Genomic DNA, 22,272 nt, shown 5'->3' on the forward strand with positions numbered 1-22,272 from the left:
TAATTCGTTAAACATGAAAAAGCCAAATAAAAACAAAGACACACAAAAAATGGGAATAAATACATTTGACCATTAATTTGAAACTCGATGCACAACTTAGACTTCTTCAGAGACGTCCGGAATCCACATGCGAGATAAATCCAAACTAGGCTGGCTGATAGGATTGGCAAGTAGTGCCATGTGTGCCGCCTCCTTGTATTTCCTGTAGACGGCATTAGGTTCTGTTAGTAACACCCTGGCTCCATCCCAACAGACATGATCATCTTCTTCATATGCATGTTGGGCCAATCTAGATTTCTCCAGCAGGCCCTGTCTGAAGTTATATTTATGTTACTTTATGCATACCTCCAGAGGTCTGCTAGCATCTCTGAAGAAGTCCAAGTTGTGCATCGAGTTTCAAATTAATGGTCATGTATTTATTCCCATTTTTTGTGTGTCTTTGTTTTTATTTGGCTTTTTCATGTTTAACGAATTATGTTTCTACTATTTCCATTTTATTCTTTTACGTCCCACGGATGGATGGTGTGGTGATGTTCTTGTATTCTGGGACTTTCACTTTTTTACTTTGTCCGGAGCTCTATCTAGTGGGCCCAACTGAGTAGGAACCTGAAGACGGAGATGGAGCTCCATCTCCGAAACGTCGTTTTACATTTTATATTTTATTTACTAGACGATGGATAATATCCAAGAAAATTTTTATTCAAATGACTCATCACCATCGTCAAGAACTTTATGACTTGATATTCTATTTCTAATTTAACTTCAGGAAGAAAAGAACTCTGGATTCATACATTTAATACACACGTTTATTATCAACACTAAACTGTTCAATCAATAAGGAGTTGTAACACAATTGTTTCAAATCAGGCTAAATTTTTAACAAAAATGTGACAATTTAAATATTTTATAACAATGGGCAATTTTTTTTATTATTTATTAAATGATAACTTAAGATTGGTCCTCTGTTATAAACTGCATCCCCACACTTATTAAGGTGCAAATAATATATTGTACAAATTAGTTTGATATCTAATAATTATCCATCAGCTGTGACAGCAAAATGATAACTTGCAAATCACTTGGTTAATAACAACCCTCACTAAAGCAGTACCAGTTCAGGTGCACTGTGGTATTACCCGTATAGTAATTGGTCAACATTCCTGGATAATTTGTCTTGATTCATTAATTCAGGGCAATTTAAAGATCAGTTAATTATTCAACCAATAAAGTAGAATGAGAAAATATAGTTCAATTCTGATCTGACATACATTTTGGTATGGACAAATTCAGCAAGAAAATAATCTTTCATATAGGACTTACTATTTGTGATAGCTTTGATAATATTTTGTCTTAAAGCACACAGTAAGAACATGTGTTTTTTCACATGTTAGAGAGAGTTCTTAGATTCTTGGGTATGTTGTAGGGTTAAGTGGCTGCAGAAAAGCAATAGTTGTGTCTGGAAAATATGAATGAAGTACCAAGATGGTAGACCATACAGCCATGCAAGGTCAAGCTTAAACATGTTCTACCTCTTTTCAGACAAACTGCATTCCCCCATCCTTCACACTTTCCACATCTCTTCATTGGCAAATGGCTACATATGGGGACTTTAAAAACAGAGCATTTTTCCTTGATTGTGCATTCTGAGAGACCTATTATGAAATTCCCATGTAATTTACAGAATTTTGCATGACCATCTGAAGGTTGCTAAAAAAACCCTAACCATTGACTTTAAATGTGTCTTCACTGTAATGGCTCTACCCATGTGCATACCCTGTATGTATCATTTTATATGGAAAGTTGATTCATTTAGGGAATAAAGTATTCAGGGCTGCTATATATATACAGAGTGGGTGGGAAGTAAGTAGGCATTAAATAATCACTATACATTGGAAATATAGAGGTTATAATCATTTCTCAATGCCTACTTACTTCCCACACACCTGTATATATATATATATATATATATATATATATATATATATGTGTGTGTGTGTGTGTATAAAGGCTATCACACTGTGATACATTCTATGTTTGATGCATATACATAATAATTGTTAAGACTCAAAGATTTCCACCTACTGTGAATAGTGCTTTGCTGTTTTATACCATTGCAGATACAAATAAATTTCAATTAACATTTATAACAATGTAGCTGGCATTGGCCTAGAGAGAATGGAACCTAAGTTATTTGTTTTAGATCAGAACTCTTCTCACTGTGTGAAAGATGTTTATCATTATTACTAACTCTGCAAATTCAATGACAACAAACATCTATGAGTATGTATTATTTTCATATACTACTTAGGTACCGTCTTGATTTTTTGAAGTCGTGCCTGGATACAGAAAGATCTCTAATTAATACTAAAACCTTAATACAGACCTAAATACAAATTATTAGCTGCAGGAATGTAGACCTAAATACAAATTATTAGCTGCAGGAATGTAGACCAAATTACATGCTTTAGTGAGAATGTCTTGTGCTCATAAAATTATCAATAATTACTTCTGAGATTTTAATTACTATATATATATATATTTATATACACACACAAACTCTGATATGACACCCCCTCCCTCATACTATCTAACTAACTTACGGAACCCGAAGGTTCATCACATAATTAACCAAAGCTCTCCACCGGACTGTCCTGGCCTCCCACAAAAGCCTTGGAAAAGAACTTCTATATGCAACTGCAAAGTGAATCCCCATTAGCTGCCATCTACCAACTTCTGTGAGAATACAAATGTACTGTTAAAAATTTATTATCAAATTCAATACAGCACCATACAATTTTGTATCCACATGCTATACAAACAACTCCATGGTATATTGAGTTGTAAAAATACTGTACACCAATTTCTGCTTTAACAAACAAAACCCATTCAAGCAACTCAAGGAGGGAGTAGGGTTATTACTTGGGGTTAGCAGTGTAAATGGTGACATTCTAAGTCTAGGGCAGTTACAGTAAATGAACCTGCTACTGAGAGGGTTATTGATTTGGAAATGGTAATATTACCCACAATAAGCTGAACACAGTAGCAGATAATATTCGAAGGAATTTTGGCAAACAGTTACAAATCCACCACCCCTGTTTGACTGGTTAGCAGTCTTCTGCACACATTCAGTAACTAACATACAGTATACAAAAACACTTCAGTATGAATACAATTGCCATGCGGTACTACAAGGATACAGATGCATACTGTACAATCACAATCAATTGCATTTAAATGACATGGGAGAAAGGGCAGTGCTACATGTTGGTGAAAGGGGTGGGATGCCTACAGAGAACAGTATTCCTGTATGATTAAAGAAAATATTGCTAAATACCACATTTCCTCAACATCAAGATGCCATTGATTGTAAGACACACCCTTGATTTAGTAACAAGTTTTGAGGAAAAATACATATATTACAACTGCCAACATTCAAACATAAAACTTATTTGTATTCATACTTTTTGAATCTTCTTTGTTGCTATCTTTGTGTTTACTGTTCCATGATTAGTCTTATGGATATGAAGATTTTCCTTGCACTTTAGTCATATAATACAAATTTTCAATATTGATTCTTAGATGCCATAAAATGTAAGGTGCACCCTAATTCCAGAAATTTTAAAATGTGAAAAAAAAGTTTATGGGGTAAACCCGTAAGTCAGTGCTGGAGATATTCTGAGTGGGGAGGATCAATTAACTGTCACCCCCACTTTAACACCAATATTGGCGGTGGAGGGAACGTAGCTCTAATGGGGTTTGATTGAATATGTATGTGTGTGTGTGTGTATATATATATACATATATATAAAATTTCTGATATCAATATTTAATAATGCACTATTTCAATTAAAATGGAATACTAAGATAATAAAAAAGGTAATTTTAGAGACTATTTTGGCTAGCATATATTTCAATATATTACACATTATATCTATGATATTGCACATTTTAATGTTTTGCCTTGTGAGGCTTCTTTCCTTAAACTTGGAACATAAAGAAATGAGCTGGTATTGCATCAGATTAAACTTAAAAAAAGACCTCTCATTTCTGTTAACAACTGTATATTTTTATTGCTTTTGTTAATTATAAATATGCATCTTAAAACTAAAGACTAATTATTATTAAGCATTAAAATGCCATATTTATTGTGTAAATAATTTAATATCTTTCTACAATAATGGTGAACTCAACTAAGCATAATTCATTATCAGTTCTCAACATTTAAAATAAATTTTTATACAAAATCATCCACAAATAGTATTATATGTTTCACATAATAAATATGGCATAAAACATAAACATGCCATGTAGAAAACAAGTTCAGACTAAAATTATGGGATAAAATCACATTTATGCTAGTCAAAGCAGGAAAATTCATACAAGTTAATATTATTCATAAAAAGATATAATTTAACAGTAATCAATCTACATATTCATGAGGACTAATATTGACTACTTTGTATAATATATATATATATAATATTTTAAGCATTCATGTGTTTTGGAAACAAAATTGTAACAACAGTGATTGCAACTTTGATACATAAACAAGCAATCAAACAATAATGAAAAGGACGGGAGGCAATTATTGCAATTATGAATACATAAATCCTGCATTTACGTAACACTGTACTTTTCATTCAGTCAGTATTAAGCACCAACTTTTCATCCAATCATTGATAATGAATTGTCACCCTGCAAGGATGCATTCACCAAATAAAATATACACTATATTCGTTGTTTTGTTTCATACCCACGAGTATTTGCACCATGTCAGGTCAGTATCCATCTTGTGGAAACTAAGGCACTGAAAATGAGAAGGGCATTTTTATAAACCTTGGACCAGGTGCAATCTGTTCTGATTTGGTCACTCTGTGGCAGCATTGGTTTAACAGTAATCACACTGAAAAACTTAAAGAAAGAGAGGAGTTGAAATATGAGCAGGACTACTGTTAATAAAATCATAGATATCTATTAATATGATAAAAACTATGAAACAAGAACACAACTGAAATTTTACATCTATCTTGAAAATGTATGACAAATATAGGAACACCAAATTACTGCACACTTGTGGCATAGTATACTCTACAAGTAAAAACAAACTAAATATACATTCACACAATACATAAATTATGAAATTTGGTTCTTTAACCAAATCATGATGCTAGCTAACTGAAAAGGCACATTGGAATGCTCATTAAGTGCACAGAAAACATCATAAAATCAGTATCTGACATAAGTAACATTATTTCAACTTAAATCTTATCAAATCAACTAAAGATACTTATACTGCTGCAAAAAATTGAAATACATAGTGTCATGAGTTAACAGTATCATACATTATACGTACGACAAAAACTGTAATTACACTGTTATCATGCTTGTCCTTTGAAGTTTCATGATATAGTTTTATTTTAATCAGCACACCATCAATTTTCCAGGCAGATGAAGGCAGCTATTGCATATGTAACAATGGTAATGATCATATCAAAACACATTAAATGGATGGGCTTGATACCTTTCATACTTTTATTAAAATAATGTATGAACTGAAGAAAGAGTGAATTAAATTAACAGGATATATGGTTAATTTCCTCAAAGTCATCCCTATCAAGTGAAAAATATGTTCAAAATTCTTTTCCTATCATAGTAAATGCAAATATACTTTCTACTTTGAAATTCCCTTAACATGTTACTGGAAAACTACAACTCACTTTATGCTGTGCTGAAACCCATATGAGATTAGCTTCAAGAGGGTTGCATCACAAGTGATCACCATGAATCAGAGTTTTGTATTTTAATATTTCACACTCTTCTTACAAGATTTCTGGAGCAGTAACCGATGATTGTAAAACATGAATGAGCCAATCTAACTTATATTTCAGCAACATCTTGACATTTGAGGTTCTCATGGCAGTGAAGATGCCAATATTTGGTGTTCTGCGTTGTAATGCGATGTGGACCTGTAGATAAATTCCAACAGTTCTGAAGATAAAGGCAGTATGTTCCTCCAAAACACTGTTATCCACCAACAAGTCCACATAGTGTTATAACCCAGAAGATCAACATTGACAACATGCAGCTAAGTTGGCCAAAGTGTAAATATTGTTATCAGGATAAATTACACTACATTGGGTACAGAAAAGTACTTTAAAGAAGAAACCTTCATGAAGTGTTCACACTCTACACTTTGAAATATACACATGTGTTTATTTTACTGGAGAACCCATGATTTTAACCTGTATTCTCTCTTTATCACTATGAAACAATACCCAACTTGTAAATGCACAGTATGCATTATTAATGGACCATAAGGAGTTAAATACAACATGTGTTCCTGTTGATGTTTGACTTTTGACTAGCATCTATCAAAGATATTCAGCATCATAATGAAACTTCAAAGACACACTGTAAAATCGATCATACAAATCACATTTAAAGAACTGAGTTTATAAACTGCAACTGTGTTGTTCACCAGTAAAATACTCGGTTAATATATTAACACTAACAGTTTTCATTAAGTGAATTACTTGCAAAATATATCAAATATTTTGTACAGCAACAAGAGGTCACCGCTGCTTAAGGAACAATTGCAGCCCTCATACAGAACTGGAGACAAGATGACAAAATCTGTTCTATGGATTGTAATGTGCAACATGCCACACTTAAAAAAAGATTAGACTTCTCTACAATGGAAGACATGTGTGATATTTGTTGTTTAAACAAATGTATAATGTTACATCATTCTACTTACAGCATTACTAAACAAAACTGCATGTAGGCTGCTTCCTAAACATGCACATAAACTGTTGAAACCAGTTCTGGAAACAACTTACAGTACCTTACATTCATCACAAATTGCTGATGAGTAAAACTATGAACTAGACAACATTCATGAACGTAACATGCATATATATACATACACATCTGCCCCTCATTAATAATTCTAAAAACTAATATATTCCCTAAAATATATTAATGGTTGAAGCAAAATTTGTAATGGAATTGCATCAAAGTATGTTTTGTATTTATTGCAAAAGACACAACCTTACTCTTTTATTATTAAAACCTGAACACTAAGAGGGAGCATGTACTTCATAGGTGTCTCCATCCCCAGACTCAATGCATACATTGTCAGGGCTGGCAAGTTTATTTACATGCAAACCAATGGCTTACCATCTTCATTCTTACTGTTAAATTAAGAGTTTAATAAAATGTTCATAATTTCATGTAGTACGGTAAAATTCACAACTTTATTTGGCAGAACACTAACAGATTCATTTTACATTCCCTTCAGAGTTCAAAAAATTTCTTCCTTCATACTTTGCACATACATAACCAAAAATCCAAAAATAATGTACCTGAGCCAGCTGTCTTGTATGTAAGCCTGTGTTTTGAGATTCTAGCATCTAAGCTGCATATACAACAAATCCTAAATTATGTGTTCTACTACCATTATAGGGCAACAATTAATGTCTCAGACTCACTTGTTGCTTGTAGGACAGCAACAAAGCAAGTGGAGATGTCTCTCCAGAGTAGGGGCAAGTGATACTGAAGGAGACGGGTACTGCAGGAAACGCAATGTGATCAAAACAAAGAAATAACACAATGACTAGTGAACTGTCATGTGAATGTAGCAACATTATCATAATATTTTACTACTGACTATTTGAACAGTGCAGCACCATAATGGCTTGTCCTGTGTAAAAACTGTCAACACTTGAGATTAGAAGCACATAATTTGCAACAACTTTCCCTGATTATATTTTTCCATATACTGCCAAATAAGTGTTCTCCTATGGCCCCAGACTTAAGAAACACACTGTATTTATATGCTGTGAGGGAGTCATGTCTGTGTCTAACATCAGATAGTCAAGAAAACTCAGTCTGTTTGAAGAATTTCAAGAAGTTTAAATATGATCAACATTTACTTCTATTCTCTAGCCTAAATTCTGTTCACACATATGAGAGCACCATAAAGTAAAGACTACAATACATATATAGAGCATGAATCTTAGTGATGAACTTAAATTTGTCATGATGTGTAAATCATATCTTTTCATGCTGAGGGTTGACATTCTCATAAAAGGAAGGAGCAAGGCTGTTTTTAAAATGGATTTTCATGTTTTGAATCAAAGTTGAGCATAGCAGTAAATAACGTTTGCATACTTGTTATTTGTCCACTGAACAATGAGGTTCCTCAGAAGTTTGTGCTCAAGAAATACAACAATGTCAGGTATACTGACCTCTATGCTGTACATCATTTCCAGTGGGATCACTGTATTTGGCAGAAAATAACTTTGCTTTTATCTGGGGAAGGAAAACACCTTCAGAAGTACAAGTATTCTCTATTATTATGTTTTTCCCTCATTCTCTAACCTTTCAAGACCTTAACAGTTCCTTAGGAAAAGCTATAAAATATGAAAACAGGAAGAAAATGGTTACATTTCAGTCAAATATATATTTTCATCTTCCTGTACAACATGAGTAACTTTTAGTGTACCAGAAAAATGGAGAAGGTACATATATGGAGTATCATACTCTTATTTTGTACACAAAATAAATATAAGCGACTGTATATGTGTGTGTGTGTGTGTGTGTGATTGTGTGTGCACATGTGTGTGAGTGTGTGAATGAGTAAATAATATGGTATATAATTCTGAAAAATATATAAATTTACTATAGACCATTAAAATAAAGCAACATTGCTTTGTTCATTTATTACTTATATAACTTGGAATTACAGTATTCCTACTTTAAAATGAATGGATGTGTGGCAGGTTCTTGACTGCAACATTTAAAAGTGGTAACACTGCACAATCAGGTGTTCATGCAATTTCTTAACTAAAAGTAAAACATTACCACCCTCTCTTGAATGATATGCTGTCATGTTAGAGTTCTGCTCACTCTAAAATCACTGTCCATGTTCCTGGATTCTGCCACTGGCATTCATCTTGGTTTGACTCTAACTACTATCACATTTACTATGGTCTTTGATGACTATATCCACATTTCCTCCAGCAGAAAGATGGAAACCATTTACTATTCTCCATGCCAACAAAACTTCTACACAATTAAAATTATGCAAGTTTGTCTGTTCCAACAGCTTAATCTGACTGCAATTGATACATTGGAGTGTAAAGACTAGAGCACTACAAGGTCCAATTGTGATGAGAAAATTTCACTAATCTTCTCTACAAGTCAATCCAAAGAAACATTCTTTTTAATAGGCAGTACAGTGTTCCTTAGAATCACAAATTCCACATATAAACTGAAAAATCATAATATAACATTAACTTTTTGTCCAAGTAGAAATTTGAATCTCACGTCTCTTTGCAGTATGACTGAAGCACATAGTCAGGCCATGTAATTCATAAAATTCTTCATCCCCCAAAAGTGAAATATGAGGATTTTCTGTTACATTTTTCACTAATTAAAGCTGTTTTATAAGGAACAGTCAATTTTATCAGAAAGTTTTAACTATGGTCATTAACTCAGAAAAAAGTCAATGCATCTGTGTCAGTTAAACTCCTGACAAAAATCATGATCTTTCAGCCCTTTCACTGCTTATGTGTTACAATGTCACTGCTCAGCAAACAGCCTTATGGAATAGAGTCATCATATTAACAATTGAAAGGTTAAAACAGAAGGCAATAATAACAGCACAGACAGAATTAATTTTTTGAACATTTAAAGGCTCTTTGTTACTCTTCTGGAAAAGATAATTGAAAACTTCAAAATCTGAACAAATCTATGATGTTTTGTTCAACCATTTTTATCAGTCTCATTACACATGATAGGGACACCATATAATTATCTTTCACTTTCTATGTCATTCATTTTGCCTTAGCACATACAGCGTTATTGTTGCTTATGAAGTACTGCTATAACCAATTACTAAATTGCTAGGAACAAAACTGGCGATAAATTGTTATGCTATAAAATTCTTCCTTCATTTAAAGCCCACACAAGCATTATACCATTAGGGTGTACTCTTAACCTCTGCATTAGATAAATGTGAATGGTCAGCTACTTGCTCTGGTCTCTTTATCCCCAGAAAAGAGCCTCTAATACTCACTGAATAGGACTAAAGCTGGTCTGGACATGGTGATGACAGAAATATCTTGGTTCCTGCCAGCAATTGAATCCTGGCCGTTGAGCTCATAGCCAGTCATTTTACTCAGATATCCTGGATATTCATTTGTACGTCTGTACCTCATCTAAATTACTGAATGTAGCTTATCTCAAGCATAATGAAAAATAGCAGCAATATAATTCTTTATCATAAGCTCTTCCTGCTGGTGTCTAAAATGCAGTATTTCTTCAGAGCCTTCAACCATAATGTAACTCAAGTCAGAACTACACAACAGTCAAAACAATTCACATAAAAGTTCTCATAATTTGTGGAAAGCAGCTACATATATTTTTAATATTTCTAAAAAGAAAAACTTTGGCATTTATTATATTTAATAGCAATACTATTTACAGCCCACAATCACATGCCTGTATTAAAAATTTCTGCCACATCAGATGAGTCTGATGCACACATTCTACATTACCTGCTCAGCAGGCTGCATGGAACTTGTTATGTACTGCAATTGAGATTATGTACACATATAATAAAAAGAAAAACAGCAGTAAATGGACAATGAACATCAAGGCATGTTCAGATGCCTTCTTTAAATCAATATATTATTCATATACTTCTCTCATCCTTATACAGGTCATAAGTTCCCCTGAATTACAAGCTTATAAACTGAAGGACTGTTTTTGGACGACTTTTATCGTTTTGGTGTTATCAAATGAACATATATTACATAATATTATGTAATTATTCCCAGAACATGTCTGTCTGGGGACATAATAGTTTGCACAGAAATAAATTGATTAGAATTTTACATTTTATGCTCTCCTATGTAACAATAACAGCATCATTATTTTACCTTTACCCACATGTTCAAACAGAATAACTCATTTTCATACTAAAGGGTAAACATGCATCATTGTACTAGGTGCATAATATCTGTGAGCCAGAGCAATGTAAAGGACAAGGTGGAGCAAGATGCCTTATTAGTTCCCTCCCCATACTTGGCTGATTGGCCTTGTAATGGCCAATGAAGCTTGGAGATGTCTCATGACAAGTATTTCTAAGCACCAGACCACAAAGGAGTATATAAGAACATGCGGGTAAAAGTACATGCCTTATTATCCTCTGCATTAGATGGAGACATGTAGTCAGTTTCACACTCTAGCTGTTTACCTCAAGCTTATGATATCAATTGAACTGTAGACTTGTTGGGACCAAGTCAGTTCAGATGCAGATGCAGTCCCTGTCCCTGCTGGGAAATGAGGAGGCAAGGTAACCCCCCCCCCCCCCCCCCCAAGAAAATTTTGAATTCAGTGGTAAAGAGAAAATACTAAACATTTAGAAATCAGGAAGATGGGACAAACTTTACTACAGACACCCCTAACCCACAAAAATCAAAGACTTATACGTACACCCCTGGAGGGTATTATAGATTCAAACTGTAACTATGTCACACAGTATTTTAAAATATTAAATATCTAATTTGCAATTCAGTCTGCAATACTGGTTATAGCTGTATTTCACAATGCTTCATTTGTTAAGTACTAATGACAAAGTCATGAGCATGATGCCCATGTGCACCACTCACAACAAAACAAGCTGGTCTTTTTCACACCAAGAACAGTTCTATATAGCGACTGCCCATATTGTGACGATTCTTGTCATGAATGGCTCGTTCTGCATCAGCCCGCGTTGGAAAGGAGATGGCTGCCTCACCGGTAGGATGTCCATCAGCACTATGCTGCAGCTGAATGCACTCCAGGGTGAGCTGCAACCACATAACATAAAATGTCTAGTTGGCCTGTTACAGATATAAAACAAAATTAGTCAATGTTTCTTTGAATCTGCAAAGTGTATGTTTGTGTCTCATTTTTTGGGAAAGTTCTATCTGAGATTCTTCATCAATCTATATTTTTGTGTAAAATCTGTTACTGGTGAAATTTATGATCTCATTTTTATTATATTTGTAAGGTGATGTCATCTCTCATTTATCCTCCTCATGGCTCACTCTTTGATCCAGTATGATAATGTTTGTCTAGCAAGAAATTCATAAATCTGGTTTTTCACATGTCTCAAAACCAACGATGGTTTCAAAATTTTGTGTATGAATGTAATGCAGCTTAGAGTTTTTATACTTATATCCTGTTCTCTTTCATAAGGTAAATTACAATGTAGGCAGTTGAAAGAATTGCCTTAATATATAGGGCTGCATTGAGTTTCAAAGCATATGATATGTTGTTCATAAAAATGTAATACAAATAAAACATAAAATCATGTTAAATAAAATGTCAATTGGAGAATAACATGACTCAGCTGCACATACAGAACAATCAGAAGAGCAGTGCAAGGGATGGCAATACCAGCATAACATACGAAGTTGAAAAACAAGGCAATGGTAGCACCAACAGCAAATGAAAGCAAAACATTGAAAATGAGAAGAAACTATACTACTAAGAATGCAGAGAGCAGAAATTACATTTCAGGACATACACCAAGACACCATTTTTTAACCCTTTTACAATATGAGAATACATGATTCAAATCCTTGTATTATGGGGCTGTCAGCCAAACTTTAACTCATGGGTTAATGTTTCACAGTGTTCTAGTGGGGCTAGAAGTAGATTCAGAAAAAACTAAGTACATGTTAGTATCTTGTCAGCGGACAGGCGAGCAGAATTATCTTAGGGTGGCTAATAAATCTTTTGAAAGTGTTACAAAGTTCAAATAATCAAAATGATACTCATGAGGAAATTAGGAGGAGACTAAATTCCAGAAATGCTTGCTACTTCCGAGTTCAAATTATTTTGTCTTCCCATCTGATTTCTAAGAACCTGAAGATTAAAGTATACAAAACAATAATTCTGCCTGTTGTTTTGTATGGGTGCAAAATATGGTCCCTCACTCTGAGGATTCAACAGAAAATACGAACGCGATGCCATGATTGATGGGAATATTTGGTTGTTGCACAATCTGACTGGGCAAATCTGAAGATAAGAGACTGCCTGGGTCAACTTGGAGTATGTGGGATAAAAGATAATATTGCTGCAGCTATGGGATGAAGGTCTCAATTCCAAATATTTTGTCTTCCCGTCTGATTTCTAAGAACCTGTTGTTTTGTATGGGTGTGAAACATGGTCTCTCACTCAGAGGGAGGAGCATAAGTTGCAGGTGTTTGAGAATAGGGTGTTGAGGAGGATATTTGGGCCTAGGAGAGAAGATGATGGGTCATGGAAAAAGCTGCATAATGATGAGCTTAAAAATGTATATTCCTCCCCCAATATTGTCAGGGTGATTAAGTCAACAAGAATGAGATGGATGGGGCATGTGGCACGCATGAATGAGGCAAGAGGTGTGCACTGGGTATTGGTCGGGAAGCCTGAGGGAAAGAGCCCACTGGGGAGACCTAGACGTAGATGGGAAGATAATCTCAGATGGAGTCTATCGGAGATAGGAGTTGAAGGAGACTGGATGTTGGTGGCCCAGGACAGGGATTGGTGGAGGGATTTGGTTAGTTCAGTGATAAACCTTTGGGTTCTGTAAGCCATTTAGTTAGTTATTCTGCAAAGAATGAATAACTTTCAAATTCCTAAACAAATGTGACATTCCTGTTCCATTGGAAATATACATACTGAAAATCTAACAGAAATAAAATTGCAATCCATGCTACCATCCAACCAAGGGTGACCAACCATCTTTCTGAATTGATTATTAAAAGCACACTTAAATATACATGTTCTGGTTCTAAGCTTCTAATGCCCAAATTTGCATCCCCTAACAAGCTGCCTGACATATATAATTAATTCATCATTATGCTAACAACAGTAAAGTTCTTATGCATTAACTCATGCAACATACTGTAAGCTTCCAGATAATTCTTATCCTTGTGTCCTGACTAAATGGATCTGTGTACTACATATTTAAATAATCATAAACTATTATCACCTGAAAAATTTATTCAAGAGTTGTGTAGTGATGGTTTGGTCATTGATTGTACTCACAAGTCAGGCCCAGTACTGTAATGTAAGGGCCTAGTTTTTAATGTACAATTATACAATAATTAAATGAAATCTGTGTTAAACAATGGCTTTAAACTTCAACAATTGGCCTCGTTTCTTCTATGAAATATTTGGGAAATTCTAATATAAAATCTACTCCCACAACAAACTTAAAACCATCTTGTATTATTGTATAAATTTGATTATCACTTCCAAAAGTTACAAAAAATTGTAATTTCAGATCCTTAGATCAATTCTGAGAAACCTGAGGTAGACCGGAGCATCAATTATCATGAAAAAGCTCAACATACGAAAATATGAAATAAGGGGAAGAGAGAAAAAACAAATGAGGGTCATTAATTTTAAGACAAAGCAATTACAAAAGGTGGTAAGGAAATCCTGCTCTCTACATAAATATCCATGTTTAAAATGTGCAATCCAGGCAACTGAAATTTGATGACCATCTGTTAATGTTGAACTGCCAGATTTTTGCCATTTTGTTATCTTACTACATCTTGTATAATGTCATCTCTTCATTTTGTATACTATTTTAACATGTTTTCACCCATTCAGGTTTTTTGAAAATAGAAAATACACAACATGCATTAACTTGTTTCACTGTTTTCATGCATTCAAAGCAAAAGCTAAAAACACAGTAAGATTATTTTCCACTTACTGATGTTATGTGTGTTCGGATGGCTGGGGTTCAGATAATCGATGCTCCACTGCAAAATGTAATGGAAATAATTTGTTAACATTTCATTTTAGCATGAAGATAACATCAGTGATACAGGAAGTTAAATTTTGGTCTTCAATTACACACAAAACTACACATTTACTGACCTCCCTGAGAAAGTGTCAAGTTAGGTATCACTTTGAATGTTTTAATATTAATCACAATTAAGACCAAATTTAAATTAAATTAACTTCACATTTTCTAGTTGGTAACCACTAGTCTATGAAGATTGCACTGTCAAAGATAGGACACTTTAAATTTACACAACAAATTTTTACTTCCACACACTCCTTAGTTAAAAACAAAAGTTGTTTTTCTGGCCAAAAGGTGGGTCATAGGTGAATCCCAACTGAGAACTAAGGAAGTAAGACGGTATGTCTGTCCATCTGTCTGTCTGTCTTAGGTGGCCAAGCCTGCTGCATACCTCAGGGCTGGTAATAAATGAGTATGGAACAGTAGTGAAATGACAAATGGTATACAGAAATTAAAGTAATCAGAGAGAAACCTATCCCAGTACCAGTTTATCCATCACAAACTCCACATGGACTGCTCAAAGACATAACACAGGCCTGAACTGTGGCACAGTCCACACTGTTTAATATTTGATTATATTTATGTTTAATACCTTTTTTTCTTTATAGGACTTGAGGTTCTCATGACAGTAAAAATTTGGATTATGATCTTGTGGTTATAATGCTAAGTAGTCTTGTAGGGAGCTATCAACATTCTGAAAGAAACTATCACCTCCATATGCAGGGCTGGAACAGTGGTAACCACTTACAAGACTACAGTGCAACATAATCCAGAAAGCTGTAAACCAAATGTCCTTCTGATTTAACTCCACTTGTGATTTTACAAGTATGTGTTATTGTACAGCGGCCAATTACCATATACGGGTAAGAGAATTATTCAAATTTGGATCAATGTCAAGATTTTAGGTTCTGGCAGTGGCAAATATGAATAGAAGTGTCTTCTGGAATGTTGCACTGTGTGGTCTGGTAGTTCATCACACTGATGAAGGAGACAGTAAGCACCTCTGAAACATCAATTTCCAGACTACATGGCATAACAACCCAGAAGACAAATATCTTCATATCCATGCCAGCCAAATTTGAAGTTATGGAGCCATATTTTTATACAAGTAAATTATTCTGCAGGGTGTACAGAAGGAATAAACCTAAGTAAATAATGTTTAATCAATATTTTTCCCACCAGAATTATAATGTTTTCCTTGTTTCTTCCATCAAAAATACATACCCAGCCCACTGCAAACTCCATGAATTACTTTCTCAGTACTTAAAAATACAAGTACAAATTACTGTCTCAGATTATGTAATTTCTATAGTTTCCCACTTAACTCATGTCTCCCAGATCCAAAAATGCTTAGCACGTTTATCTTAAGATATTCTGAATTTCCTTAGAATAATAAGCCATGTCTCATACCACACAAAACAATGTGGTAATAACTGTATACATCATAATTTTCAATGTTGCATAATTCTGAACTTATATAATTATAACTATACACAGCTACTATAATTCAATATAAATATTTCCCCATTACAAATAATGTATTTAGGTTTGTTTTATGACTAACAGACATTAATAATGTTATTATGTTATGTTGTGATCAACAGCTAAATTTTAAATTTATATGAAAATATAATTATTCATCCTGTATCCACTTGTAATTCTGCTGAATTTATGTACTTCAAATCTTAAGCAGAGTTACATTTTGCCTATGAAAGGGACAACCAAAACATAAAAATCATGTAAATTTATACTGCATGGAAGATAGCTAACACACAACTCCCTAAACGTCAGTTGCTGTCTACTGATATATTTTAGTCATGGAACAAAGAATCAAACATAAACACTATGATTCTGTTTAATTCATTGAGATGTATTTGAGGAATGTTTGTATGTTTAACCTTTACTGTATGGGAATAGGGCATTTAAATCCCTTGCTACAGGGCAGCTAGCCAGAATTTAAATCTGGTGTCTAATGGTCTAGTGGTATGCTACTGTGATGTACAAGCTAGACCACACATATACCATGGCACATGGCTGATAAAGGTTAAATAACCCTCTAGAAAATCTGAAATGAAAAGAAAAAAATTTTATAATAAAATTTAACTAAAAAAAAGTCTGGCGATGAAGGCACTCAAATTTCTGTTGTAAAATTTCAGGTTCTCATGGTGGTGAATATAAATATGACAACCTTCTGGGATGCTGCATTGTGTAGTCTCATTGATGAGGCCAACTTCTACATGGCACAATACCCCAGAAGGCTGCCATTTTCAGAATTTCTGTTTTCAGCATAGTTTGACTGTGCATATATGTAAGGAACTGTAACTTTTAAACTACTTTTCCTATTTCATGAGACAAATATGCTAACAGTACAGTTATAACCAACATCCATGTGTCTGTTCCTTCTTAACATTTCAACTAACTACTGGATTTTCAAGAAACATGGAATGAACATCATGCCATTAGAATCCCCATCTTTGTATTTCTTAACTTCCTATTGACACTAATACCAACATGGCAGACATTAAAACTTGATGTGCAGTCCTGAAATTTTGTGTGGTAAAAGTACTAAAAAATGTGTAGCTTTAAGTTAAATTTTTGTAGAATATAAAACAACTATGTAACCATATGAAATCAACATTTAAGTATGAAGATAAATATTAAAATACCCACACATTCTTTATTAATACTGTTTACATGTCAATGCATGCAAATACGGTGGCAGTGCAGAATTCTGAAATTATATCTGACTAGTGACAATTCTGCACAGAAATGGGTCACTAGAAGTGTAATTATTAATGTGTATAGTGAAATAAGGATTGTGGCACTCTTGGATAAGACAGTGGTTTCTAAATCTTATGCTTATGGTTCTAATCCCCAATTAGATCTGTGTGCAGACTTTTTTGTTCAGACTAAAGCCCTCACCTTCTTTATAAACATAAGACTTATAAAACGTGAAGAATACCATGCCCTATTGTGGTTTGGAATCCATGTTAAGCTGTAGGTCCCCTCTGTTGGCCGACATTCTCATGGCTGTCTTCTGGGTTGTAGAGCCATGAAGTCTGGTAGAAGTTCATCAACGTTTCTGAGATCCTTGCTGCCTTCATCATCAGGGCCACTCATCGCCCTGATGATGAAGGCAGTACAGACCTCTGAAAAGTTTGTAAACTTCTACTGAGCTACACAGCACTACAACCCAAAAAACAGCCATTTTCGACTGAAAACCTCAAATGAAACATTCTCATGACCACCCTATTGTTGTGAGTAATGGAACCTGCCCTATTGGTACTTCAACCTTGAAAATGGATTCTACACCACTTTATGTGGGCAGAGACCAGAAAAGTCATCATAGACCATACCTGGAGGCATTAGATACAAACAAACCTGTGGTATTTGCTCAGAACATAATAATTCCAAATTACAACTTAACAGGAGGGCATCTTTAAAGATACAGTGCATGGTTGATTTCTACAATTATCATTCTGCTGGTAGAAATTCCACATGAGATATACTTATCAGGGATTGACCAAATGAAGGAGCATCTAAATTTAATCAATATTTGGACATATCTAAAAAATTTCAATTTTATAGTTAGTATACATTGAGCAAACACCACAGAAATAGAGACTGAAACAAATAAAGGAAAGCTGGTGTCATACTTCTTATCAGAACTTCTTGTTATTGATTGGTTTTTCAAAATACTTTCCACAGCAAAATCCTAAGTACGATATGAAACTCCCTTGTTTGAAAATTATTTTAAATTAAAGTCACAATAATTAGATTTTACTTAATTTCATTACATATAGATGAAACTTATGTCCCGCGCCGTAGCCGCACGGTCTGAGGCATCATGCTTCGGACCGGCGATACGGAATGCGCGCTGGTTCGGGTCTCGGGAGAGAAGAAATTTTCTCATGAACTTTCGACCAGTGTATGGGACCGGTGCCAACCCAGCATCGTGAGGAAATTGGGGAGCTACAATGAGTAGCGTAATCTGGTCAGGAATGGCTCGGGGTTCGTCGTGGTGACCACACGTTATCCTATATCTGGTTGGATGATCGTTCACCTGTGCTTAGGCATGTGAACGTGAGGCCAGCAGTCAAGCTAGTTGGCTTTGGCTCTCTGGAGTTGTTACACCACGGATATAATTTTAATTTTAATAGATGAAGCTTAATGGTTATGCCTGTGCATATCTGTGGTAACCAAGAATACATTGCAATACCTAATGTCTGTAACACCAACTACTAACTTCTGCCTCATATCTGTAATTGGACACCTTTATAAATCCAACCGATGCAACTGGGTCAAATTATAGTCAACAGCATAATAGAAAACCAACTACTTTGTACACCCTTAAACAAGTATCTACCGACACCAGACAGAAGGGAGATATTAATATCCAACAAAATACCTCAGCTTCAAATATTTCGGCTATAACCAAAACCAGGAACAGCTGAGTCAACAACAATTCAGGACATGAGCATAACACTGTCACCACATTTCAAAAAGAAATTACATTAGTCTAATACAGCCTGTCTGAAAATACTAGCAGCCTGCATGCAAATTTTAGATTTGTTCTTGTATGAACTGTGTGAAAACCAGGATGACTTACAGATAATCAAATAAATTGTACGTACTTTAGAAATGCACATGACAAATGGTACTTGCTTCCTGCCAGTAAATGTGCATGATTAAAATCATGACTTCACAAATTCATTACAGGTCTCGGTACCACCTACATAAATTAGGAGCCAGAATGAAAATTAAAAAGGAAAATATTACTTTTAGCAAAGTCACTAAATCTCAGAGAGAAGAAAGATCTTGGGAATCCTATGAAAATATTGAAATGGATATTAAAAAAATATGAAGGATTTAACTGACTGAAGATAGAGACAGTATATTCCTCTGAAATGTTGGTACCCAGCTACAAGTCTACATAGCATTACAACTGATAAAATACCACCATGGACATGGACATCTTCACACATTGATAAACCCAAATCTTGTACCAAAAATTATTACAGTATTTTGTTTGGACATTATCTATTTTTTGTTGCTTAAAATTTTAAGAATTACACCAACATAAATTTATAAATTCTAAAATTTAAAATTTTAGTTTTAGTATTTTTATTTTTTCATTTTATATTGGAGTAATTTTTAAATTTTTAAACAACAAACAATGGATAATGACTGATAAAATATCATAATAATGCCAATATGTCATTGTCAAAGGACTTTAGAATGACACAAACAAAAATGATTTTTTTGTTTTTCCTGTCCTCTGTAATGTTGATATAGAGATATATATTGATATATAAAAACTGGACACAGTAAAATCCCACAAAGTCTTGTGTGTGTGTGGGGGGGGGGGGGCACTTTTGTATAAAGAAAAATCTGATTCTGGAAACTTCTAGGCTCAAACCTACAAACATTTAACAAAAACAGTTTTCCAATTGAAACAAAATTTGATGAAAGTAAATGGTCCAAGTACTGCCTTGATATCATAAACATTTTCAAAGTTTTCAATGTATGTATACATATACCCATAAACATATAAGGCTAGTGTTTTTCAGTAGTCATCATAAAACTAGATGCTTCAAGGCCACAGAATGATTTCACTCCCATATGACACATCTCTGTTTTCACAGAGCTGCAAGTGTAAGTTGCCATCTGCACTGTTGTGCTGTGAATTTTAGTCTGTTGTTCATTTTTCACAAGTTCATAACATGTTTCAGTTTGTGACTTTGTTAATTTGTTGAACACAGTGTGGTGACATGGCAGATCAGTCTTTATTGTCCTCAACTGTTATAATGCCAGTGAAATGGCACAATCTGTAAAAATCTGACACAAGGAACTGCGACAAGAGGATTATTTACAATGTATTTAAAGATATTTCTGAACAACCTAGACATTCTAGTAATATAATGTCAATGGTATTGCTGATTATAAATTCATACATTACCATTAAAGGGCTAAATAAGGTAACAAATTGACTATTATGTTGTATCTGAAAATGAGGTTCCAGTCATAGCACAAAATCACCACACACAACACACAAACATGCACAATTATCTATAAACTAGAAGACTCAGTGAAATATGTTTAAAAGAAATAAAGTTGAATCAAACTACATTTCATATCCAAATCATAAGTGGTAGAGTGCAGAGAATATAAATTCATAGCAGTGCCTATTTTTACCTACACTATAAATAATATCTGAAACAGTGAAAGATTCTTGATGATTTAAATAATAAAATGTCTCATATAAAAGTAAGTTACAATAGCAAAGAAATTAATAATGCAGTGGTAAGATTATCTCACTCACCCTACTACAAATGAAATTGTTACAGCAGGTTGAAGTAAGAAGTCCTGCAAAACATTCAAATTCATTGAAATGGTCTAGGCTCTGCTGTTGGTGTTGCAACACTGTACTTATTTTTCTGTAACCTTAAAACATTTAATTTAATTATGGTAATGATAGTAAAATATTTATGAGGCCACTATACTCTGTACAAGTTACATTTCAAAATTTGTTGGTATTGTGTAAACTTAAATTACAAGGGACAAAAGACTCCATAAAACACGGTAATTTTACTGTTGATTAGTGCCAATAATGTGAGTAACAAACATAAAAGAGACAAAGGTGTTATCTAACATTCAACAATTGACCAGAGCTAGAATCCTAGTATGCTGAATGATGCCAAACATGAGACCAAAAATTATAATTTTATAATACACTTCACTACACAAATTCTTTTGTTTGTAAATTGACCAGAACACCTTTTCAGAAATATGCCTTACATCATCATTATTATTTTTGTTACTATTATCTATGCCATCATCATAATTTTAAACTAATCTTTCAGCTAAGTGATATGGCAATAATAACACTCCATTTCATGTTTGCTGAAAGTCCAAATGTTTCATATAGCTTTACAGATTTCTGCTAGAAACTGTACATTATTTTTTTATAGTGGTGAAAGAAAAAGAACTTGCTCTCATAGAAAACGAATGTTCAATGTTCACAGAAGTCCACACCACCGTTGGTCCATGTCCTGAGCCACTTGAACCCAGTCCAAACCCTCATAACCTATTTCTCCAAGATTCAATTTAGTTTTATTTTCCAATCTATGTGTAGCTCACCCACACGTTATCTTGCTTTGAGGTATTCTGGCCAGAATTACATGTGCATATCTCATTTCCCCAATGCATGCTATATTCCCTGCATTTCTCACCTGTCTTTATTAAAAAAAATACAAATCACAAAGCTCCTCAATATACAGTTTGATAAATTTGTTACCTCGCATCTCCTATTATGAATTGTCTGTAAACTGCAGGCTGTAAAACTACATGCCAGTTTTTAAACTACACAATAAAACTATCCAACTATGCTATACAGACAGATTCTGTAACTAACTATG

The 22,272-nt window shown here is 34.1% G+C and overlaps 1 protein-coding gene across 5 annotated transcripts in view; it reads right to left on the reverse strand.

The window, feature by feature from the left end:
- Positions 1-788: 788 nt before the first annotated feature.
- The window catches only part of fus (epithelial splicing regulatory protein fusilli), a 186,956-nt gene continuing 165,472 nt past the window's right edge, over positions 789-22,272 (reverse strand). For 2 of the 5 annotated variants that reach the window (XM_022060424.2, XM_022060416.2), the window contains exon 13: positions 789-11,858. In XM_022060424.2, coding sequence (XP_021916116.1) covers positions 11,700-11,858 — 159 coding nt within the window. In that variant the 3' untranslated portion in view covers positions 789-11,699. Of the gene's footprint in view, positions 11,859-14,761; positions 14,811-21,176; positions 21,221-22,272 lie in introns of all 5 variants that reach the window. The other 3 variants (XM_022060444.2, XR_015533764.1, XM_022060434.2) reach the window with 3 other exon arrangements.

Source organism: Zootermopsis nevadensis, unplaced genomic scaffold (genome assembly GCF_977971745.1).
Source record: "Zootermopsis nevadensis isolate Lab colony 2312 unplaced genomic scaffold, Znev_1.0 Znev_ptg000006l, whole genome shotgun sequence".
NCBI lineage: Eukaryota > Metazoa > Arthropoda > Insecta > Blattodea > Termopsidae > Zootermopsis > Zootermopsis nevadensis.